This window comes from Labrus mixtus, chromosome 14 (genome assembly GCF_963584025.1).
Source record: "Labrus mixtus chromosome 14, fLabMix1.1, whole genome shotgun sequence".
Taxonomy (NCBI): Eukaryota; Metazoa; Chordata; class Actinopteri; order Labriformes; family Labridae; genus Labrus; species Labrus mixtus.
Genome location: NC_083625.1, coordinates 25962439 through 25987850, shown reverse-complemented (window position 1 = coordinate 25987850; position 25412 = coordinate 25962439). Strand labels below are relative to the sequence as shown.

The 25412-nt window shown below is 40.6% G+C and overlaps 3 protein-coding genes and 1 long non-coding RNA gene across 5 annotated transcripts in view; 1 reads left to right on the top strand and 3 right to left on the bottom strand.

Moving 5' to 3' along the window:
* The first annotated feature begins 2044 nt into the window (after positions 1-2044).
* Positions 2045-8591, top strand: LOC132988546 (interferon regulatory factor 2-binding protein 1-like). Its single transcript, XM_061055999.1, has 2 exons — positions 2045-4099; positions 7771-8591. Exon 1 carries the CDS (start codon positions 2293-2295, stop codon positions 4072-4074), a length of 1782 nt encoding a protein of 593 aa, XP_060911982.1. The 5' UTR covers positions 2045-2292; the 3' UTR covers positions 4075-4099; positions 7771-8591.
* Positions 8592-8644: 53 nt separating this feature from the next.
* Positions 8645-18120, bottom strand: micu2 (mitochondrial calcium uptake 2). The gene is made up of 12 exons (XM_061056002.1): positions 17873-18120; positions 17459-17588; positions 16578-16609; positions 16413-16488; positions 15306-15353; positions 14382-14464; positions 13685-13738; positions 13501-13598; positions 11435-11606; positions 11238-11346; positions 10993-11150; positions 8645-10547 (listed from the first exon to the last, which is right to left on the bottom strand). Exons 1-12 carry the CDS (start codon positions 18065-18067, stop codon positions 10446-10448), a joined length of 1257 nt encoding a protein of 418 aa, XP_060911985.1. The 5' UTR covers positions 18068-18120; the 3' UTR covers positions 8645-10445.
* Positions 8645-25412, bottom strand: part of LOC132988549 (uncharacterized) — a 188925-nt gene continuing 172157 nt past the window's right edge. For both annotated transcript variants that reach the window (XR_009675818.1, XR_009675817.1), the window contains exon 2: positions 8645-9959. This is a non-coding gene — a long non-coding RNA (uncharacterized LOC132988549). The remainder of the gene's footprint in view (positions 9960-25412) is intronic.
* sptbn4a (spectrin, beta, non-erythrocytic 4a) overlaps positions 23706-25412 on the bottom strand; it is a 37268-nt gene continuing 35561 nt past the window's right edge. Inside the window, exon 20 of the mRNA XM_061055997.1 lies at positions 23706-24058. Coding sequence (XP_060911980.1) covers positions 23759-24058 — 300 coding nt within the window. The 3' untranslated portion in view covers positions 23706-23758. The remainder of the gene's footprint in view (positions 24059-25412) is intronic.

Sequence of the window (25412 nt, the reverse complement as noted above, 5' to 3'; positions counted from 1 at the left end):
TTTATCTCAAGTTTCTATCAACTTTCAATATATTAAAGTATCAATAATTCCCCGTTTTATTTTGTATATTAGTCAATTAAACACATTTTGAATCTGAATGAACAGTTCATAAATTATATTATTCAAACTACATAAAATTAATCTAAGCTTGTGTGAGGAATGTTGGGTTGGGGTTATTTTTTGTTAAACCCTGTGGACACAGCAGTACCTTCAATTTCTGCTGATCTTGTCCAGGACATTGGTAAGTGTTTTCTGAAAATGAAACCCATCCTGTTTACTTTAACAGTTGAGCGTCTCATCGTGAATCTTCGTGATACAGAATGTAATTAAAGACTAAATGAAAACCCCTCTCCATACACCTACCTGGTGGCATTGTTTACTTGGAGGCAATACACTAGAACTATAAAATATAATTAGTCAATCTTATCCCTAATGGTCGTGTTTACTTTTGTAGAAGCATATTTATCAATGACATATAAAAAATAAAAAAATCCTCACAGGAGCTTTAAATGTAACAAATGTTATCCCAAGACACTTTACAAGCAGCAGGTTAAATAACTTACTCTGTTATATTCGATACACTTAAATCTCATTAACTACATATTTCCAAAAACCGTGTATTCAAATGCATTGGTACAGGGAATTTAATCAGGTATCTTTGACATCCATTTACATGTCAAGCAAACTTTACCGGCCGTGAGATGCAGCTGGAAGCTTGACATCTGTGATCATTTTCTATGTCTTAGTTTGTCGACTCAGTTGCATCGGTTCCCTTAATTACAGTAATTTAATTGATCCCAGCATGACTTCTGACTTTACTGTACCGTCTTCTCCACAACACAAAGGTAAAACAAACTGTCCAAAGTCATGGACACAACCCCTAAATTTAACGTATATGTCTATAAATATTGAGTCAATTTAATTGCGGACTCGAATAATAAAGCTGATTTAGGAAGTCAACCCAGGTGTTTCAAAATAAGGTTTTTAGAATCACAAACTTTCTAAAGCCCATGTTCTCTTCTTTTAAAAATTAGGCTTTTTTTTGCTCTCCACCAAAAAACAATTCAAGTAAAGAATAGAAAAAGGCGGTCTCGTCTCTATAATAAGAATCTATTTCTAATGTATTGTTTTATTGTTAAAAGTTATTCCTATATACCTCCTGCTATATTGTGTATAGGTACGCTTCCTGATTCTGTAATGTGCTGATCCATTCAGCATTCCTATCAAAAAATGAACATAAGATACAACTTTCCTATCCACTGTTAACATATATATAGGTGTGTATACTACCTGGTTGTTCATATTCTACTTTATAATTCAAATATATGACTAAAGTATAAATAAATAAATAATTAAATAAATGCATCAATAAATATATAAAAAAATATATAAATGCTGAAAACAATACATCAATGAATAAATAATAAATACACTTTGTTAATGAAAAAGGCTATTTATATATTTTGTACATGTATTTATTCATTTATTAGCGTATTTCTACAGTTATATATGTATCAATGCATACATTTCCACATTAATTGAGTTATTAATTTATCTCCGTATTTGTACATTTACACATCTATTTATTTCTGTGTCCAGGTCATAAGAGGAAAAGTATATATGTAAATTTGCTTCTGTTTGTTTTTCAAAATTGACCAATCCTACTTCAGTAATGTTAGGACAGCCCACTTAATTTACATTTTACTTTTCCTTGTACAACATGGACACAGAAATACATAAATATATGAATATATTTATTTATATATTCATTTTATATGAATTGTTGCATTTATTTATATATATATATATTTATTTATATATTTATTGATGCGTTAATTTAATTAATTATTTATTTATTTATACATTATTGTATGCATTTCTCCCAACATTCATTTATTTATTTATTCATTTATTTATACTTTAGTCATTTTTTGTCCCTCATACAAATACTGTAGCTAGACAAAAAGAAAAATACAGAGGCAAATGAGAGAGAAAAAAACTACAACTCCCAGTGCTCCCTCAGCCTCGGTCGCGTAGGTGTTTCCGGTGTCTTATGACATTTTACTTCCTTCCACACAGACCGACACGAACAAATCGAGAAAGAAGACGTCGCTAACTTTAACCAGCCGCACTTTAAAGTCGCGTTAAGAGCCTCGTTATCGTTTCATTTCCGTCTTAAAATGCGCGTAATGTCGCGAGAGGTGTCCGAGAATTGAGGTTATCGCTGAAAACCCCGCGGAACGTAACGTGTAGGCCTCCCGAAGAAAGTTTGGTCGAGGGCCTGTAAACAACATGTCCTCCGCCTCGCAGTCTTCCTCCAGACGGCAGTGGTGCTACCTCTGCGACCTGCCCAAGATGCCCTGGGCCATGCTGTGGGAGTTCAGCGAGGCAGTGTGCCGGGGATGTGTCAACTACGACGGCGCGGACCGGATAGAGCTCCTCATCGAGACCGCCAGGCAGCTGAAGAGCACACACGGGGTTTTAGACGGCAGGTCCCCCGGTCCACCGCAGGGGAAACCCAGCTCTGCGGGGCCCATTGAAGCAGGGCGGCAGCATGCAGAGCGTATAGAGAGGGGGAGGGGTGAGTATGGGGTGTCTTCTCGCCTCCCCAATGGGCTGCACAGAGCTGAAGATGTGGCCCTGTCAGAGGGCAGCAGACAGAGCCCAAACACTCGGCGGGCTATAGTGGGGGCAGTCCCAAGTCTTCACGGCACCATATCTCATGCTTTGATAGCTCAGGGGTTAGTAGCGGCCCCTCATGGTCTGTTAGCCCCGTTGTCGGGCTCCAGGGCTGGGGCAACACCTATTGCAGTCTCAGCTGGCCCCATCATGGGTGAGGCTGGCAGGAGACAGGCTGTGTCTCTAGGTGTGGGTGCTAGCACCTCAGCCCTGGTGGGTATAGACCCTGCTGTGTGGAGGAACAATGAGGTGATGGCCGAGCTGAACGAGGTGGCTCGCAGCAGGGTCGAAGGCTGGCCAAGCCGTCCCAAAGCGGTCCGGGATGTTCTCATGGCGCTCAGCAGCTGCGTCCCCTTCAACGTGCGCTTCAGGAAAGACCACAACCTGGTGGGCCGGGTCCTGGCCTTCGATGCCAGCAGCACCCCGGAGTTCGAACTGAAGGTGTTTGTGGAGTATCCTGCCGGCTCCGGGATGATCTTCTCAGGAGTCCCGGACCTGGTCAGGCAGATGTTCCGCGACTCGGCCAAAGACGCGGGTAAAGCGGTGAACTCTGGTCTTCGATATGTGGAGTACGAGAAGAGGCAGGGGACGGGAGACTGGCGCGGACTGTCTGAGCTGTTAAACGATGGTGTCCGGATGTTTAAAGAGCCCCCGATCCCTGAGGTTCTCCCGCAGCCAGACGCAGGGATGCCCATGGCGGCTGCTGGACGCCCTGGACCTGCAAAGGGTACAACCCGACGCCGCAAACCTTCTCCGGGGTCAGAGAATGGAGAGAGCGAAGGCCGGCCTGATCACCCCGCCAGAGACCCGTGGCCCCGAGGCGCTTACTCAGGCATGGAGCCTCTTCCCGGCATGGCCGCCCCACAAGAGGGTCCGCCTCGTCTTCACAGCCAGCCCTCGCCCATCTCTGCGCTGATGGGTGTCGCGGACAGCCTGAGCTCCAGTCAGATGGCCAGAGACAGCCCGAGCATGTCTACAGCCCACTCCTCCTCAGCCGGACGTCCCACCAGCAGCAGCCCCTCCACCGCCTCCACCTCAGTCTCCCAGGCAGCCATGGGGCAGAGTCTGAGCGCCGTGGGGCAGAGCAGTAACGCCGGCGCCGGGGAGTCCACGAGCGGCGGTCAGGGCACGCTGCTCTGCTGCACCCTCTGCAGAGAGCGCCTGGAGGACACACACTTTGTCCAGTGTCCGTCCGTCCCGCACCACAAGTTCTGCTTCCCCTGCACCCGAGGGTTCATCCGCAGCCAGGGCCAGGGCGGGGAGGTGTACTGCCCCAGTGGAGAGCGCTGTCCCCTCTCTGGATCCACCGTGCCTTGGGCCTTCATGCAGGGAGAGATCTCCACCATCCTCGCCGGAGACGGAGACGTGACAGTTAAGAAGGAGAGCGACCCTTGACGTCTCCATCCTCATGTGGTGAATGGTAAGACAACATCTGTCCTGGGGGGGGGGGGGGGGGTGGGATGTAAAATTAGGATTTTACATCAAATTTAGTTAAAACTAAAACCGTTTGTTATAACCAAAGAAAAGATCCAATTAGAACTCCCGATCAGAAGATCACTGAAAAGTAGAGATGCAAATTATTAACAGTGTTAATAGTGTTTGTTTTTTTGACACTTCAAATTTAAATTGGCTGAGAAACGGTTAAAGTGACATATTATGAAAAATCCACTTCCACAGTGTTTGTGAACATATATTTGGGTAACCTGAGTGTCTACTGACCCAAATCATGTGAAATAAACCCATCCAGTCCTTTGTTTGTGGTCTGTATAAGTCTTACAATACAGACAAAAACGCTCTGTTTCAAATGTGCTCTCCTTGTGATGTCACAGTGGGATTCTGGTATAAAAAAAAAACCCTCCCCTCTCCTGATATCTCCACCCATGGACTCCACCCCCAGACTAGAACAAAACTTTTGTGCAGGTCGGCCATTTTTATTCTCTCTACAGAGGAGTGATGTCTATTGGGAAAATTCAGGGGGGGCTCATTGCATTTAAAGAGACACACACACCAAAACGGAGCGTTCTGAGAGAGCTGGTTTATACAGGGTCACAAACCTCCTCTGGTGCTTGATTCATGTTATATTTTGACCAAAGCACAGCACAGATGTTTCATTTAGACCACAGGAGACTGTTTGAAAAGGTGGAGAAGGGGTTTAATATGTCCTCTTTAAAGTTAAGCAGTATCTTTCAAAAATAGTCAACAGCAGAAAAAGCAAAGTCAAGATCATCAATCAAGTTTTGGTTTAAATGAATGTTATGCAGAATGATCATAAACAAGTAGAAATACTGATAAAAGATGATCAAAATACAAATTCGTGCACCATGCAGCCCGCCAATAAATTAAATGTAAAACAAAAAACACAGTGAACGAAGGGCAACAATGGAGGACGTCCAGCAGAGGTCTGCACCTCTGATGTTGTCCATGGGGCGGTGCTGCGTGCTGACATTATTCAACAGGGTTAAATAACTCTTGAAAACTTCAGGACGACGCGTTTTGTGTTTGTCTTTTGTTACTGCTATAAAATGAAATGTGACAATTCTTTCAACCAATCAAATGACTGCAGTGTGTCTGGCTCTACCTTTAGGGTCTCATAGGTACACTTGGCAACAGAATGCTAGCAAAAACATAGGACAGTACAGATCTGTTAATTTGGTACCATATCTAACCTCTGAAAGTGGAAACGCCAATAAATGGGTACCATACTGAACTGAACTGCTCGATGGACAATGGGCTTTATATGGAGGTAATCAAATAAATAAAATAAAGAATAATAGAATAAAAGAGGTGATATCTACAATGTGAAATCAATGGGAATCTAGCGCAAAAAATGTACCTGTAAACATCAGCCTTGTGGATTAAAAAAAAAAATCAGTATATGGACTACGATATTTGTATCTCGTTTTTACCTTCAACATGGCTCTCAATCAATACTTAAATAACAAAAAATAATGACGAGGCTAGCTGGGAATCATGGGAGTTATCTACTGCTACCCCCCCCCCCCCATTAACATTGTTTTAATTTGATAGATGCAGATGTTGTAAGAGCATCAGTTTCATGATCGTGATCTCAAAATCTTTCAAAGTAATCATGGTTATTGAACCATTAATCGAGCAGCACTGTCATACAACAGATATCGTGAATGGGAAAATCAATTTTCTAAACCTTTGCAAATTAAATGACCATCACATTTCCTAATTAGTTGGAAGATATTTCAGAAGTATTAAAGTCTATTCCTGAAATGTGTAATGTCTACTGGTCCCAGTCCATTTCTAACATGATGTAATCTGATCATAGATTCCTGTAATCGATAATTCTCACAAGTGACAAATTGCTGATAATAAAATTCAGAATCTCCATAAATCAGTTTAGATTTTTAAATAGAAATATTTTTTGTTTCATGTCGGATTAATTAATCTGCAGATTTACAAATAATTCATTCTTAAACCAGGAAAAAATGAGATGTGATGTAGAAATGTGATCTCACCCCAATTAAAATCAATCAGTCTTTATTTGTAAAGCACCAATTCATAACAAATGTGATCTCAAGACACTTTGTAATTTAACAAAGAGTGAGGTCTTCACCTGCTCTTCTATAGAGACCCAACATGAGTAAAGTTAAAGTGGGAAGAAAAATCCTTCCTTTAATAGGCAGAACCAGACTCATGATGAACAGAACTGTGCCGGGCTTGATAAATGGGATAGAGGGAAAAAAATCAAAATCGTTTCATCACTCATTAAATGTTTAGAGGACAACTTTTACCAGCATGTGTGAGTGAAGTGATGGCATTATTAACAGGGATGTAAAAAGACACGAGAGACCACTTTCATTAAACACTTCCACCTCATATATCAATATCTGATAACGTACAGGTCAGACTCACCTTCACTGCTCAAACTGCTCCTGATGAAATATTAAATTACATGAAAATACCACTAACTTAACGTTCAGATAAAAACATCTACTGAGTAAAATCAGATGTAACGGACTCATGAGGAGGTTATCTTATTCAAAAAGATATTTTTATAAAGAGATGGGAAATGTTAGGAGGAGAGAGAGAGCGTGGGGGAGGACATGCAGCAAAGACCTAAGGTCGGATTCAAACCCACGGCCGCTGCCGACTTTAGCCTCTGTACATGGGACGCACGACATAACCACTAGGCTGTACATATTCTAATTATAGAGTAACTAACTAACTAAAGCATGTGAGCTAAATAAGACCCCAGAACGGTTTTATCATTTAAATATATATTTAAGTTTCTTTCAACCAAAGTTAATCAGTTAATTTCTTGATTTATTTTTAAAGGAGTTTCTTTTGATGAGCAGACTTATTTGCCAGTTTTTAAGCAAACAAACATTTGTGTTATTTTCCTCTAACTCTGTTGAGAGGGGGTTTGGAGATTAACTGTACATAAAGATGTTGAATGCAACATTGTGGTTTGAAAAAAACACACGTATCTAAGATCTGAAAGTTACCTTATTGACACATTTAAAGCTCCTGTGATGATTTTTTTTACGGGTTATGGAACTGACCGAAGTTAATATCGATGCCTCTGTTTGACCAATAAAAGCATAAAAAAGGAATTGGAACTGAAATAGATTATTTCCACATGGTTATTTTTAAAGCTTCGGGGAAGGTGTCAGACAGGAGATTAAAATCACGCTGCAGAAACTCTCCTTTTTTTTTTTCTAAACATTTTCCACAGAGCAGATTCTTGATCAGTGATATGTTTAAGAGTTAAAAGAAGCAGGAGGAGAGTTTCTGCTCAAAACACGACTTACACATCTACAGGACTAAATTTGCAATAAGATGAGAGTTACCGTTCTGTCCACAGGGGGGCGTCAAATCAGCCCAAACCACAAGTTCATTATAGGAGCTTTAAAGTCCTCCCTTACAGATTGAACATGGGGAATGTCCGGCCCCCTTAGTACTTCTCTTTTATTAAAAAGACCCTTGGCTACATACAGCATCTTCTCTTAAATATGACATCACCGCTCCTTTAGAAGAGAACGCTTCCTCATATGACCTTTTTATTTTGTGGTCCAAATGTTCCCAGATCCTCACACATCTTTTTCTCTTCTCCCCCCACAGTGGATCAAACACTTTGAAAGCACTTCCCTGTTATCTCAGCAGAGGTCCACTTTGTCTGCAGCTCATGAAGTGTGCCTCTGAGAGCAGAAAAAAACAAACTCTGAACCAGGAAGAGGAGGAGGACAGCTACACAAACACAGACAACTAAAGACACAACCAGACTCACTTTGAGCAAAGCTACACGTCGTCCGTCAGGACCGCTACGTCGCCACCGAATGTTGGTCCTGACCAAGACTTCAAAGCCCGGGATCCAAGCACACGCTTTGTTTTTAACAATGACAATCTACTTTGTCTTTCATTTGTTTTTGTTTTTTTGTTTTCTTGGTTGCATACAGATGGATGACGGCGATATGTTGATAGATGCAACTCTTCAAGAAAACAAATGAATGTTCAAAAAGTGGCAGAAACCATCGGGTCCTTAACGCCAAGGATGAAAAATGTAACCCCACATTATGTCTCTTAGGTAATCTCCTTCTATTGTATGTCAAAAATGTGAATTTACTTTCAATATGACTCTGTAATTTCTATTTTTGATACAATACAAAATTTCTATGTATTTGTTTATAGTGATGAGAAGACCAAAGATGGCTTCATGCTCAATGTAATTTTATTGTATCGTAGCTGTGTATGCTGTACTCACTGATAACTTTGGCATCAGTCACTAATCTGTTCATCTATCACAGACGTACGCTTGTTTCTGTCCATTTTCCTTTTTGAATTCTATGTATGGTAAAGATAATTAGCACCACGATCGTCAATGGTTAACCCACATACTCATGTGATCTGAACAGGTCAAATCTACAATAAATGATGTAATAGTTCTCACAGCTGCTTTATTCTCTGAAGCTCAAAAGATGCTGATCATCACTCAAACGTCTTTAAAATAAATCTTTATTAGATACCCACCACACATAATCAAAACACTTAAAGCTGTTTAATGCACATCAGCATCCTCCCTTGAAGCCCAGTTTACTGAAACAACGCGTTGGGCTAAAAGTGCAAAACAAGTCAATCATTCTGGATATAAAATAAACTCCACTAAGTCACATACAAGACGTTTTGTAAACAGCACAACCCAACTCACAGCTGTTCATACATAGGAGAGAGGAAAACCTCCAGATCAATGTTTTTCATTTGACCTTCCATTTAAAGGCGGGGCTTGAGATTTGATTCATGATTTTCAGATTAAATGTTGAAGCCCAATGCCAGTAGAAACATTTACATGCACATCAATCTCCCACTGCACTGCAAAAGAAAGTCCAATCTTAACAGTTTACATTTGAAGTGAATACCTCATTACCCTTAGGATAAACCAGATTCATCTGACAAGTTCAGATAAAGACCTCATGACAGGATATTACTAAATAAAATCAGGCCTGTACTGCTTGTAATAAGTACAAAATCTGACATTTCCTGCTCCTTTCAAATGAGATATTCAAATCGTTTATCTAGACTAGATGTTAGACAAACACTCGCTTAGATTTGAGTTTCTTGCAGAGTATCATTCTTTATACGACAATACTGTGTATATATATATTTTTTTTAAACATGTTTTATGCTTTATTTAGAGATATGACAGGATAGTGTTAGAAATTGTAGAGAGAGGGGACAAACATGCAGGAGAGGAGCCACAGGTCAGATTTGAACCCGGGTCACCCGCTTGTAGGACTACAGCCTCCGTACATGGGGTAAGCGCACTTAACACTACTGGTGCCTTAATATTTTGTTTATTTAATATTACTTTATATAATTTTTTTTTTTCAAGGGCAGTACATTTGACTAAAATACTCTTTAAGATTAACCAGAAGTCTAATTTATATCTGTAGTACCTGTCCAGGTGTGAAAGTGGCAGACTACAACCAAGAACTAAATAAAAATCTGTTCCATTTCAGACTCAAACATGGTGAGAAATAAAACAAATAAGGTCTTATATCAAATGTTCCGTTATCTGATGAAGGCGTGAGGCATATGATGCTATCGCTTCTTTGACGTGTTTGAAGCTCATTCAGAATACAGCGTACACACAGGGTTTCTAATGTTTACAGTCATCTCTGATTGTAAACAAACAAACACAGCACGACTTCACTGCTGCATGAAGACACAAATATGAGAATCACTTCTTTCTTAGTAAACAGCTTAGGAGTCGTAGAAACATTTCATATAGATGTAGAGATGTCATGACTGTGGGTCTGTAAGAGTCCCACATCAGAGACTTCAGGGGGGGCGGGAGGTAGTCCAGTTGGGTTGAATTTAAAAAATATATATTGTTACTTTAATCTCTTCTGGTACTGACCATCAACCTAAAAACAGCAGCTGCAGGGCTCTGATGAGCTGCTGTGTCGTGTAGTGTTTTTGATTTTATATGATTTGGATTTTTCCTATCTAATGGTTATTAAATAGTGGCTCTTTTTCCTGAATATGAAACACATTATAAAAGCACACTGCACCAAACAATAGAAACTTGTAATATATGAAAAACCACAAGTCGACCCACAGCTTTGTAGCTAACATGAGACAACACAAGCTAATATATGTAAACATATTTATACACAGGTTAGTGGTGTAAATCCTTTTGATTCTGTACATTTGAATCTTTCACACCACCTTTGTGATTATAAAACACCGGAGTGGTCAGTGGTTTGTTGGATTGATCATCTATCAGTCGTCACTGTGGTTCAAATGGGGCTGGCGGAGTCTCCCATGGCCTCGCGGGCCCCCTTCACGGTCTCTCTCTTCACGCATTTCCAGTATCCAGAGAATCCGCTCTGCGGCTGCACCTGAAGACGACAAAGTGTTCATCAACATAAATTCATTTAAGATGGATTATTTATTCCAAGACTCTGGAACGACCTGCCCGAGGAGATCAGACAAATCACTCATCTCTTTTAAGTCCCTTCGTCTTAAGACACACTTTTTCCGGCGAGCCTTTCCTGATTTTTCTTCATTTTGAATTGTTACTTTTTAGAATTCCTTTAAAAGAATTATATGTATTTTACAGTTCTTTTAAAATCTTATTTTATATCTTAAAGTGATTTTCCTTAATCTTGCCTTGTTTATTATTCTATGACCTGCCTGTTTTTATATTTGCAGTCCTTGTAAAGCACTTTGTAACTTGTTTTTGAGAAGTGCTCTATAAACAAAGATTATTATTATATTATTATTATTCTGCAGACACAAACAGCTGCTTTATCATGATGTAAGTGTAAAGATGGGCAGACCCACCTTCAGGCCTCGCAGCACTCGGTCTTTCATCACCCCGATGAACTCCTTATGGCTCAGGCGGTTGTCTCCGTCCATATCGAAGAGTTTGAACACAGTATCCAGGACGTTCTCAGACAGATTGTGGCCTGTGGCGATCCTCACCGCTCGCTTAAACTGAGCTGCAGAGAGAAACATGGAGTTACTGTATACACTGTGTGAAGAGTGGAGGGGTCATCGAGTGTACTTCTTATGAAAAGAGGCATTACTCATTCCAACGGGACGGTTGGCTTCAGACACCATTTTCATGGAAAAGGCGAAATCCTCCAGATTGTTGGTGAAGAGACAGAAGACTTTGAACTCATCAAATGTGATACTCTGCAACACAAACACTCAGCTGACTTTTACTCTGCATTCAAAGAAACCTTTTTTTTTTTTTAGATGTTGCAATGAGAGGTGTTTAAACCTGGCCAGCAGGGATCTTCTTCCTCATGTTCTCCCAGTACATCTCGTTGTCTTCTTCGTTGGTGTAGTGCAGCAGCCACTCTGCAAAGTCCTCTCTCCTCATGGTGTCCATGCCTTTGGAGAACTGCAGGAACTCCATCTCCTGGACTTCAGCCTGCAGGTCCTCCATGAACCTGAAATGACGAGAGAAAAATGATCACAACGAAACCAACTATACCTTAACAATAAAACAAACATTCATTATTGTTTTAAAGGTCGGAAAGAAAAGAAAAGAAAAGGGATACAAGTTAAGAACTCAAAGCATGAGCTGAGGTCCGCTTCTGGACCAACGGCGCTCGTGCATGTAAGTGAGGGGGCGTGGCTTTAGAGGGAGCACAGATGGGAGGGGCTGGGTGCAGACGGGGCACTGAGGGAATGCTAATTTCAAAATCATGCTAATTTTCCAAAAATTACCAACCCTGCCTTTAAGTATGCATTATTGTAATGACCAGCAGGGGGCGACTCCTGTGGTTGTAAAAAAACAGTCTGTCTGCATCGACTTCTCCCAGAAAAGGAGCGCACTTTTCTTTTGCTTTCTTACCACGGCTGTTATTAAGTTTCAATGTGTGACTAACTCCACTTTTAAAATACAGAGAATTTACCAACAGCTCAAACCTGAATATTTAAACTGAGTTAAAACATTAAAAAGATCATTAGAGGAGAACATCTGCATCAAATAACATAATACATCATTCAGAGATATAATCAATGCACAGCAGCATTTTATCCGTCCATCCAGAGGTGGACACATGTAGAGACTGAAAATAAATAAAAAGACCATCAGCCGCACACAGTGAGGCACCAATGCACAGACGGTGGAGGATAACCCAGGTTAGGATTAAATAAATATATTTGACATTGCACCTTTGTAATAAAACCACAGAGGGAACTACTTAACCATTAAGAGGCATGCAGAGGCCTCCTCATTTTTTGCATTCATGGCACCCCAAGGGGCACTTCACTTTTCAATTTTTAGGGCACCCATTAGTGCACTACATCACCCTTTCAACACAGGAAGGGCACCCTGGAGGACACTTTATCATGTTTAATCTACCAAAGAGGAATCCAAGAGGACACTGTAGCTGCATTTTTTCAGACAGGCAAACCAGGGAGAGAGGCGATTGATTGATTCAAACTGATTTCATTTCTAACTTCAGAGAGGCTTGAAACATGATTTCATCTTACATTACATTTGCTCCCATAATATATGAAAAAAATCTGAATTTGAAAGTGTTTGTTATTTTGTTTACAAGGTAATTAAATGTAAAATGAGGTAAAAAAAAGAATCATCTAATCATGAATGAATTGTCTCGAGGATGAACAGGAAAAAAAGTGACCTTACTTTGCAAAAGAAAGCAGCTTGTTAGTGTGTGAGCACAGACTGTTTGTAGAGTAAAACCTTCAAGAATTTAGAAGACAAAATGTCCTAATTACTGACATGAAAAAAGTGTATTTTGTTTTTTTTTGTGCCATTTATGCCTTTATTTAGAGATAGGACAGAGTTGGAGATCAGGGAAGGGGAGAGAGAGAGATAGGGAGAGTGGGGTATGAAATGCGGGAAAAGAGCAATAGGTCAGACTCGAACCTGGGCCGTCCTCTGTACATGGGGCGTGCGTACTAACCACTAGGCTACCGGCGGCCCACAAAGTGTAGTTTTAAAGCTGAACTTTTTATCTACATTTTCTAACCCAAACGTGCACCCATTTTGCAACGACATAGAGGTAATACGAAGACTGCTTTCTCAAACAAATGAAAGAAGATTTCTCATCATTTCTGCTGAGTTGTGATACTCCGCTACGTGTGCTGCAGATAGTGCTGAGAGTATTGTAAACTTTGATCAAGAGCGCACTCTGCTGGACAATAAAACTAAATGATAAGACCTTTTCATAAGGTACCACTAGCATTAAGTTTGATTGACTCTTTCTACTGTACGCACACACTGACACTGATATAAATTGTAACATATGTCGGTTGATAATATTGGTTTCCTCTGATATACCTGTGGGGCTGCATGCAGAGTTTCCTTACCTGTGGAACTCCTGATACTGCAACTTATTTTGTCCCCTCTTCCCAAAGAAGTACACCTGCAGGGTGGTGTTCACGTTGTCCCCCTCTTCAGCTGCTATCTGTCCACATCAAGAGATTATACACATCATGTGTTGAGTAATACAGCACATCAACTTTATACACTTTAATGACAACCAATCCTCACCTCTGTGCCTTCCTTAGGAACTCTTCTTTTGCTTTTTCCGATAATTTTCTTCAACTTCAGAAACAAGAATGAAATACGATGTTAACATTCATTCAGAGAAATTAAAACGTCCTTCTCTATTGGAGTTATTTTAGGTCAAAATCTGAACATATGTAACATCTTCTCTCTACACTACAACAAACAATGAACAAAAAGAGCATTTGTCAGATCAGACCAGAGATGAAACCTTCATCTATGTCACTCGTAAACAAACACCGGAGCAGATGAGAATCCATGCACTCTTTTATTTGAGGCATGTGCACCAAGTCCTAACATGTAAATACGACACGGGGTGCGTGCCAACATGCAGACTAGCAGCCTGAGGCCTGACGTCAGCACACAGAGGATTTCTCCTGTCATCGCTCAGGCTGGATGAAAGGTTACAGGGCTCTAAATATCTGGACTCCACTGGAGGGCTGACTCAGGCTGCAGAGATGCAAACACATGACAGACTACAGCAGCTAACAGTGCAGCTCCACTTTACCTTCAAATCCTTCATACTCACATCTGGGGCAGCGTCTGTGCTTCAGCAGCATTAAAGGTGGGATTATTTTTAATTTTAAATGCACACTTTGAAAATATCCGTGTTGTATTCAATATTACTTCAACATCGTAGAAATGTCCCAATAAAAAACTCGGGATAAGTCAGAGGTCTTACCGTCAGGAATTCTTTTTGGTCCACATGCTCATTGCCGTCAACATCGAGCATTTTGAAAGCAATATGAAATCCAGTACGCGGCTCTGCAACAGCAATGCACTGTCAGTTATCCCAACACTAGCACAATATCTTCAGCTCTGGAAAAAAAAAACATCAAGAAACCTCTCCAAATTCTCTCTTAAAGATGATTCTCCCTTCTCTTTTTATTGTTTTGAATTTTCAAACGGGCACAAAGCTGAGCTGCTTGAAGGGCATCTTAACGTCACCCAGCAGTGATGTGAAGGACTGGTGGAGAGTAAGCAAAGACGCATATCACTGTATTTAAACGTCAGGGTTATAATACCAAATATACCCAAAATGTAAAGGTTTTTCTGTTGATATGTACTTGTACTTGTTATTAGAGGTCAGAAAAATACTGCACCTCTTTGTTATCTTAGGCAGTTCTCATTTTTCTGCAAATCAAAGACCAAATTGAGAATATATATTAAGAAATTGGGAGACATTTTGTATACAATAAGATGGAAATGTTCACAAACTACAACCAGGAGAAGCAGAAAAAAAATTGCAGTGTTTTTTTTTCTTCCAGAGCTGCTTATTAAACCTTTCCTGTTTTAATGTGAGAGCCCGACTGATATAAATGGGTTGCTGAACATTTTGTTTTTTTCCTACTAAAATTTATATTATTAACATTAAATTCCAATATCAGTCAGGCTCTCATCCAAACGTGTGGTTTATAAGTTAAAAGTATCATTTGTCAACAAGTGCTGCAGAGAAACTGTTAAGTGTCACTTCAGTGTGCAGGTGAACAAAGTGTAGACAGTAAAATATTCTTATTGGAGCAAATGCAACATGAATTGACATTACAACAGGTAAAGCCATTCAGTACAGTTTTACTGAGAGATGCAGAGTTTAGAATCTACTCACTGGTCAGGATAGTGAGCAGAAAGAGATACTCTGTGTAGGATATCAGACCTGTAAGACACACAGACATGGACGCCACGTTTTGAATCAAACAGATAAGAAATAAAAACTAATAAACAGAAAAGGAGACAAGCTCTTTCCCAGATGTGGTCACTATAACGTCCCATTCTGAGCAGGTCTGATGCAGGACATGAGACCTGGGGCCCGTTTCAGAAAGCAGGTTTAGTTCAAACCCTGAGTCTGTTAACCCTGAAATTAGGGAAACTCTGGATTGTCCGTTTCAGAAGGGGAGGTCACTCAAACCCGAGAAAGAGGGGTAACTCAAGACTGTTCCAGAGAGGGAGGTAACTTAAGCTCTGAGGCTACATTTACGCAGGGAGACGTTCATTTAATTTAATTAGGTCTAATTAATAACTCAACAGAATAAAGGTGAGAGGACATTTAGCCTATGTGTGTGAAACCAGCATTATGTTGAAGATGAAGTTAATGCACATTCAAATAGACACTGAATTAAGTTTACTTTGTTTAATATGTTAAATATGATTCAAATAAGGTCTGTTACCACCACGGAAGTATGGTTGGTTCTTATATTTCATTTTGAGCTGTTTTAAAGTCGCTTTTCTCCTGCTGGGTTGCATCTTAATGAAAATAGATTTTAGGTTTAATACCATGCCACCGGTTTTGACCTGCAATAGGCTTTTATAATTCTGATCAAATATTCATTGAATAGACTTCCTGACGCGCTGACGTGAGCAGCATACTTTTTTTCCCTTCTTAAAACATGTTCATATTCACCGTAGTCTAAGTCTGCATGAAGATGTTTCTATATTTCTAGAAGGTTAAAGTACGAGGACCTACTCTTTGTCTCCTGTTGCCATGGTGAATCGTAGTATCAGGGCTCCATTGCTTTTTATCGTCATGGTGCACACGCTGAACACCGAGTGAACCTACTCAGAGTTGATTTAACAAACTTAAATCTCAGAGTTTCCCACCTGAGGGTAAATCAACTCAGAGCTCAGGGTCAGACTGAGAGTTTGTTGAACCTTCTTTCTGGAACAGACCCCTGAAGGTTGTTTACTTTATTCAGTTGCTCACACACTGAAGACCTACCGTTGTCTCCTAAGGTCCTGAACAGTTCATTACCAGCCCGAGCTTTGGAGGCAGCTTTCAACATGTCGTTTACTTCCTGAGAAGAAAACAACATGAAACTGAAGACAATGCTCGACATGTGCAGCTTTACTATCCGCTTCAAACTGATTCATGTTGTAAACAAACCTCTGTTGTTAATGTCTTCTTCTGCAGCTTTCCTACAGGAAAAGAAACAGGAAACATTTGTTTATAATAAACAGAAATAATCCTACAAACACATGAGCACAATCTGACTGTATTATTTTTTTCATGCAGCATGCAGACAGAAGATTTGGTTTAAATGTTCTTTGTCTTTTATTAGATTTGCTTGTTGCTAACACTACCCGTTCCCACACCACTCCTGATAGTGCTGCTTTACATGTTGATTTTAATAAGGCCTTCCACCCGTGTCCAGAAGGGTTAAGATCAACCTAGTGACCCTGAAGGTTGAACCATATGACTCACGCCCTTTTCATACTCAATGAGCACTTCAATGAGAGTTCATGGTTTGTATGGTAGCGTCTATATGCTTTGTGTTTTTCCAATAACTTATCCAGCTTTATCCGTTAACTTGTCACACACCTATAAGAGGGAAAATATACCGTGCAGTAGAGAAAGACTAAACTCGGAGCATCACTGGAGATAGGACGGATCCATATCAGTATCTGGTGAGATATTGACGTCATTTACATATCAGATATCGGACTGACGGCGTAGATCCACATCACCGATCAACAAAGATCTTGGGCACTTTAAACATTCTCAAATTGCAGTCCTGCTTTGAAAAATTCAGTTATTTATATAGTTATTATATATTGTTAGGGCTGGCGAAGGTTTGTACCAGCTCCTAGTTTGCTGCTATAGACTAGACTGAACCTTTTTGTATATTATCTTTAGTAACATAACAATGAGTAAGGTATTTTACCTGCTAAAGATTGATTGATATTAATTACTATTTAAAGAAATATCTGAATCAGTATTAGTGTTATGTATTGGAATGGGATCGGGACTGGTGCCTCTCTTCTTACGGTCCACATCTTCCAGCATGATGGAGTAGAGGAAGTCTCTGGGGGTCATGTAGGGCTCCTGCTCGTACATCACTGAGGCGAACTGATTGAAGCGGACCTTTCTGGCAGACATGTGTGGAGCTGCAGCTTCCTGAAACAAGTTACACACATATCACTGCACACTACTGCACCATGTAAACACTCCTCGTTATTGGCTCCAGCATTACTCAGTATAAAGTGTCAGTGAGTGACAGCTGGGGGGCGTATTCTCAGTATTTACGCCCTTTATGTAAATATTACAAATGTGTCGACATAACTAATATTTAGCATATTTTGCAAAATACGCCATTAAATGTAAGTACGCAGACATTTGACAGCCACAGTTTTAACATTTGTAAGCGTTGAGTTTCATCGATAAGAACTTTTATTACTCACTTTGTGCTCCTCGGCATGCACAGCGAAGCGCAGAGTCCTGATGTTAGCATACTGAGAATAACAGATCACTCCAGCTCCCACTAAAGAGCCCAACACAGCAGGACCGACAGCCCGACGAAGTGCTACACTCTTCAGAGACTGAGGACTCCTCAAAACTGTCCTCAGGACTTGGGCGACCCTACCCCAGCTGGCCATTTTGATAAGCTAGTGAGCTAGCTTGCGGATTCAGTTCCACGGCTTCCGTATCTGCGTACTGTGAGTGCGCAGAAGAACGCCCACTCGACGCACCAGGTAACAGGAAGAACGAAATAGCAGCCTGTTACATTTTGATGGATTTACTTTGAACATGTATTTGAAATGTTATGAGGAACTTCAATAGAAATAAAAATAGTTATTCCATGTAAAGATAAAATGATTTAGACATAAATATTCAATTTACACGGCAAATATTAAATCCATAAATGCAACTGGTCTGAGAGGAAACCTAATATCCACCAGTTTAAAAATGAAATGAAAATGTATTTTGAAACGCTGGAAGGACTGACTAATAATAAAATCCATCAGGACTATGGGCATTTTAAAGCCTTTAAAAACTCTCTTTCATTTTAAGATGGTATGTTGGCCTACCCCATAGGCGACTTCTTGTTCGTTTTGTTATTTTTTTTAAATTCATTGCTCGCTTTTTCTCTCATTTATATTGTTATATTGTTGATCAATCATTGATAAATAAATAAAGCATTACATTATTTACAGTCTATGGGTACCAGCCATTAAACTAACAAAGAGAGATCAGATCAGTTAACCAGTTAAAAAGACGAAAACATTTAAAAAAGAGGATTCAACTGCTGAGAAGTGTGGTAGACTTATTCAGGAAAGAACCCCAAAAAACGGTCCACATTCAGGACCGGTTCTACGAGGACCGTCATTTGACATTTCTGCACCCTCAATTGAATGGACGCAAAACAAATACAATAGTTTCTTTTTTTTTTACAGTATAATATATCAAAGCTTTCAAATGACAACAGTGACTCACGTTGTGTTTATTACATCCATGATCTGATGGTCATGACAGGTGCACATGGCCTGTCAGTTCACCGGGGGCCACGTTCAGGACCCATTACACCTACCAATGCTATTTTTTTTATTACTGTTGCCTGTCACTGTAGCTGCACCCCCTTTAATCTCACATGCCCCCTAAGTCAGTTTGCTCTACAGCCGGGCCTGTCCACATTGAAATAATGTTTTTATATTCATGAATTATTTAAAACCTCATCTTAAATAAATAAAATAATAAACAATGACTGCTCTGTAAGAACAACAACATTATAAGAAGTGTAAAATTATATCAATAGCATTTGTTTAGAGGACGAAACATAGGCTTTAAGCAATTCACCTTTTGTATTGTATCTCTGATTCTCAAACATAAATGTTAGCTAGTAAGTGCTGATTGCTAACATTAGCTCTGGAAGCAGTGAAATTTAATTTTTCAACCATTTTCTACTTTTTATCAGACATTATTCTCCATTAGTAGACTAACTATAATACGAGTGGTGAGCGACAGCGGTGTGAAAATGGTCTTCTCGTATCATAACAACGAGGTACCGCCGCCTCACGCATGTGATGGTTTGCTGTCGGCTGTAGTCTTTGCGGTTTGTTCAAGTGCAACTTTTTGGCCAAGACGTGAGGCGATGCCACAGGCGGCCTTCGTCTCCACTAGTTCTTTTCCATCTGCTTGGTGTGTCAGGGCCTTTAGACTTACAAACAACATGAGTTCTTTTAGGAACCAGTGGTGTCACCCCCTGCTGGCTGTCAGAAAGAATGCAGGTTTAAAGCACGTCCACCTTGGCTTTGCGTTTGGAAACAAGGGTCTTTGTCCACCTGTCATACACAGTTATTGTTTGAACCATGAAGGCTCATCGTGTCCACTTGATGCTAACCAACGCATCACCTGCTAACTCATGATGACAATGTTGTGTCATATCGGCTGGACTCTTCACTCTGAAATACCAGGAAACTGAGAGTGCCCACGTTCGACCTAGAGAGCCCTGGACCTGAACCCAGCAGCTCCTGGATCAACTCAAATCCTCCGCTCCTCGCTGCATGGCTTCCCCACGCTCTTTACCTCCAGCACTATCCATTGTCCTGTCTTGTAAATGTTTATGCCAAAAACAAAATCTTGTGCAATTGAAGAGAAGGCATGTGATAAAAAAAGGTGTTTTTGTGTGTGTGTCTGTGTGTGTGTGTGTGTGTGTGTGTGTGTGTGTGTGTGTGTGTAACCAGCAGGTGTGTCCACATCAATTCCACGTCAAGTTTGCATCAGCAGGTTTGGAGGTTTATTTAATGTCATAGCAGCAAGTTGTAATGTAAAGTAACAAAGACATACACACTTGTAAGACCATCAATGAAGGAAACAAAGTTTGCACAATATTTTTTTTCTTCAGTCACGGTTTATGCTGCCTATTGATTTTTCGACTGTTACTGTTTATAACATAGTGGAGAAAAAAAATTCCCCCTTTTTGTGTTTCATAAAAGTGATGCTAAGCAAACAGTTAAAACGCACATGGTGATGCGGGCTAAATATCTGCCATGAGCGATGAATCAGAACAATTACAGCCACATGAAAATACTACAGCTCCTATTTCTGTGATAAAAATGTGTATTGCAATGACAGGCTCACTGTCAGACGTTACCCATGTTTCAATCATCAATTGTTCTCACTTCTGAACACCCCTCGTTCAGCACTCTGCATGACATGGCACTTATGTAAAAACAAACAGTGACTGACAAAATGAGAATAACATTCACATCATAACATAGCTTATCTATTCTCACTCCACTCATTTGAAGGCTGCAGTAAAACAGACAGAGACAGAAACACTGCCACTACAATCCTCAAGTCAGTGAATTCAAATACTGCTGCATCTGAGATATGCTTTTGGTGTTTTAGTAGAAAGGAAGACTTTTTACTAGCCTTTTTTTTTTTTTTTTTTTTTTTACATATTTCAGGTGCAATTTGATAGGATGGAAGGGAGAAAAACACTGGAAGTACGTTTGAAGAAAGTCTCAGCTGCTGTCTGTGCTTTTCTGCACAGTGCTTTTTGTTATCCATCTTGGTGTTTCAAACGAGTACACTGCGTCAGAATCTACGGAAGCCCTGAGTGGCAAGTGAGAAAATAATCTGATGATCCATTTTTTGAATGATTTTCTTCTCCTAAGAAGTGGGGAAAATGTAGATCCAACCCCCACCAAATTACTGGAATTACTTGAAATGTTGTAACAAGTTTATCCGAGTTTTCTCTGGCTTACTTTTTTCATTTGAGAAAACGTTGGTAGAAAAAAACATCACTTGGTATTGTGTTGATCTCTGACATCTTTAATGCATATTCTATTAATTGGAAGTTTTTCAACTCAAACAAATTTGTGCCATCTGAACCTTACGTTTAGCCTACACACAAAATATTGCATCGACTTTATATCATTTATATATATGATTGCACGGCTTTAAAGTTTAGCTTGCATTTGATCTGAACACACTTTAAAAACATGAACGCTTTGAGTCCGAACCAGATCATAAAGTTGTGCTGCACTTCAGCCTCTTGTGGCAGAAATTATTATTACAACACTAAACACTAAACTTTTTTCACCATCAAAAGAGGAGGAAAAAAAAAAACGCCATGAAAAACCTTTTTTCACACCTGTTTTACATCAGGGGAAAAAACAAGAGAGATTTGTCCGTACAGACGTTTACACCTCCTTCAGCCATGAACACTGGAGGAAAACAACAACAACGTAAAAACAGACAAAGAAAATGGAAGAACAGATTTTTTTCTTGCCTCACAGGGGAACATTTAAATCAAATTATTTGTACTCGTAATTGTGAAAATAACTGAAGTAAAAGTTAAACAGTGAGTGGACTAATGCCTGTTTATCTCTGCGATCACAGCACATTTCAATTTAGTCACCAATAAGTAGATTTTCCAGGGCAGCATGTACTGTACTGCCCCGCCTATATTAAGATTTGATCTTGTCTGTAATATATAAATTTAGCACACCTCTCACAGACACACAGACTACTCAATCAGCTAATATAACAAGTTTGTTATTGGGGGCTGCGGGGCAACTCCGCACTCTGATAGGAATAAATATAGGCTTATAAAAATACAACAAGCATACCTACAGTATGTCCTGCTGCTCTTCCCTGGTCAAAGGTGTTTCATACAACTAGATACTGGTGTATGTATATACACTATGATAGTAAATAGTGACTCCTAATTTGGATAGTTCTCATTTTAAATGTAATAAACATTAATATATTGGAGTGATGATTGTTTGTTATTTGTGGATTAATACAAATGTTTTAATTTTACCCATTTCAGTTCAGAGTACTGTTTTTATTAGAGCACAGGATTTATTGGTATACATACAAAGATAGGTATATACAACTCATGACTTGAATCATGACACTTTGACATTTAACTTGCCTTTTGATGGAGAGTTGTTCCAATCAGTCTGAACTTAAAAACACACAGGGTACAGAGAGCTTTAACTCCAAGTCAACTGCTTCAGGGTTTTTTTTTTTCTTCTGTCTTTTTTTTTTTCTTTTTTCTTTACAATTTTGGGCACCACAAACTCGGTGGCGTTTGAACATTTCAAAGCTGGAATCAGTACATTCTGTGGAAAATAAATTGCAGTAATACAATACAAACAGCAGAGGGGCCATTTTGGCTTTCATAATTCATGTTACAGATCAAGCCCCCCCCCTCCCCCCTTCAAAAAAACAAAAACACACCTTTCTTCTCATGCTTACTGTGGAAAGAAAACACTCTTACTTAGTCACACTAATCTCTGGCTTTTTCTCCCCACTCACATTAAATTATTGCAATTCCAAAACTGCCCAAATTTTTTTTTGAGGAAAATAAAAATAAAGGCAAGTTTAACAGGTGCACTAATCGACTATTTCATGCAATGTTCTGATTTTTGTCATGTATACAAAGGCATTGTGTCACATAGGCTTAGTGTCACTTTGAACACACCTCGGGTTAGAGTTTGAATGAAAGCTCTTTTTCTTCACGTGAATCATTGTGGACAAATCATAAATATATTCAAACCAGAAAATCAACAGTAGAAACGTGTGTTCATTGACACCAATGCAGTCAGGTGGTAACACCAGCATTCCTTTATATTAAGATGATTCAAAGCTAGCCGTGTGATGGGATTAAATGTCTTCATGGTTAGTATACAGATGTGTCAAGAGTCTAAGGTGCACACTGCCTGGAGTATGCTTACGTGGAGGTGACAAATCATAGAGTTCACATTTGCGATGATTTCCGTTTCCCCTTTTTTTCTCTCTTTAACAAAGAGAAGAAATAAAAAAGTATATTGCTTCAAAAAACAATTTTTTCCTTTTTTTTTGTAATATTGTGAAACATTTCATTCACCACTTCTCTGGTTGTTGTCTAGCTAGACAGAGCATTACATGTTCAGTCATAATACATACAGAAAGATGCTGTGAATCCAAGAGATTAAACGATCGACGATGGGACGTGACGGTGGCTAATTCCTGGGACCACTTTGTTGGAGACTGTCTGTCTGTGTGTTCGTCTGTCTGAGCCCGCCTCCTCTCTACCAGCAGGGGGCACAACGCGAGCACTGATGTATTGCCTGGGTGAGGGGGAGGGGCTGAGAGGTAAGTCCGTCACAGTCACAAGAAGTCAGTCCAGGGGCCATCGGGGGGCCTCAGTGTGTTCAGCTCTGTGACTTAGGGTCTGCAAACTTAGCTGCACATGCTCTCCACCATCCCTCCCTCCCTCCCCTCCCTCCCTCCCACCCTCCGCCTCCTACGCCTTTAGTCAGTGAGAAATGTTAAAACACAAAGTGGGGGGCTCTTCATTTGCTCTTGCCAGACGTGCTGGAGCCCCCTGCACCTCCCTCCATTTTGTCAGCGATTTCTGACGTGTCTAACTTCTCCGAGCCGTCCCCTTTCTCTGACCTCTCCTTTTCAGACCTCTCCTCGCCCTCGGCCAGCTCGGACCTCTCTGACCTGGCATCCGCGTCCCCCTCAGACCTCTCCTTCCTCTCCGAATGGTCGGGGTCCATGGACGAGGTGCCCGGCTTGTCCCACTTGACCATGGCCTCGTACTCATCTATACAGGTGGTGATGTTTGAAGTCCAGGCCTTCAGGTCCTCCTGCAGATGCCAAAACAAAAGGTATTATACTACAGGCCTCTCTCAAACCGGCCCCTCCACACTCTGACAAACAGTGAACTCCATCTGTTATCTTTTTGATACCGATGTATAATATCTTACTTAGAGGTGTTTGAGTTTGTGCGGGTGATAACACACTACTTTTATACCGAGTGTCTCCCATGATCAACAAAACAAATCCTGCAGTTTGTCAAATGTCCGCTTGAGGCTGGTTGCAGGAACACCGGAAGTCACATACACATGACTGGCAAAAAGCAGTTTTTACAGCATAAATAAACATGTTTACAGCCTGGTTCAAAAAAACAAATAGGTCTGATTAGTTTTTGTCATCACTGACACACACTTCACGGGGGCTGAATTTTTTTAAAACGGCTCCGTTTTGATTTTGAAAACGATACGTGTTATCTATAGTTAGGCACGTAGCATGTAACGGTTTGTCAGAAGGCTGCAAGGCCCTGACACACGGCAAATAACTAGTGGGGACGAAAGCCGTCTGTGGCGTCGCCTCACGTCTTGGCCAAAAAGTTGCACTAGAACACACCGCAAAGACTACAGTTGACGGCCAACCACCACGTACGTTCTGCACATGCTTGAGAGGCGGCGGTACCTCGTTGTTATGATACGAGAAGAACATTTTCACACCGCTGTCGCTCACCACTCGTATTATAGGTAGCCTACTAATGGAGAATAATGTCTGATAAAAAGAAAAGAAGAGGCAGAGGAGACAAATAAGGAGAAACCTCACTAATGGGTGAAAGCATGGATACTACAGCGGCATGCTCAAGGGGCTTTCCTGAACCTGTGAGGAGAGCTGGAGAGAAATGAAACCTCCAAACAGCCAATCAGAGAGATTCCTCTCACCAACCGCAGACTCCGATTCAGCATGTCGAATCGGCCAAACAAAAAGGGAGACGGAGCCAGACACATCGCAAAAACTAGGGTGACGACCGCTCACCGACGGTCCAACTACCGACAGCCGACAATCTCCTTGGTGTGTCAGGGCCTTAAAACCCGCCTCAGCTCCAGCTCTCAGTCTGTCGTTAGTTTGACTGAAAGTTAGGCTGAGACAGCATTTCCAACATGGCTGCTGCCGATGAGCCTCCGGAGCCCCCCCGCTGTAACAGATGGGTGACGTCACTCCGGCTTCATCCATTAATATTTACAGTCTGTGCTTTCACTACACCCTCAGAGGTTTAGGACGTCACTCCACGCGAGCGCGCAAATGGAGGGGAAGTGTGAAGGTAGAGGGTTAGAGAACAGGCCCAAAGAGTTTTTCAAATTGGTTCTTTGCATTTGCACCATTATATTATAACTGGGCTGCCGCTTCATTTCAATA

Excerpts from the sequence above, each read along its gene's own strand:
- micu2 (XM_061056002.1), bottom strand. The coding sequence starts at position 18,067 with ATGGCCAGCTGGGGTAGGGTCGCCCAAGTCCTGAGGACAGTTTTGAGG. Across the intron at positions 14,465-15,305 it reads TCTGCTCACTATCCTGACCA|AGCCGCGTACTGGATTTCAT; the intron begins GTGAGTAGATTC and ends TTGCTGTTGCAG. Across the intron at positions 11,151-11,237 it reads CAACCGTCCCGTTGGAATGA|CTCAGTTTAAGCGAGCGGTG; the intron begins GTAATGCCTCTT and ends TTCTCTCTGCAG.
- LOC132988546 (XM_061055999.1), top strand. The coding sequence starts at position 2,293 with ATGTCCTCCGCCTCGCAGTCTTCCTCCAGACGGCAGTGGTGCTACCTC.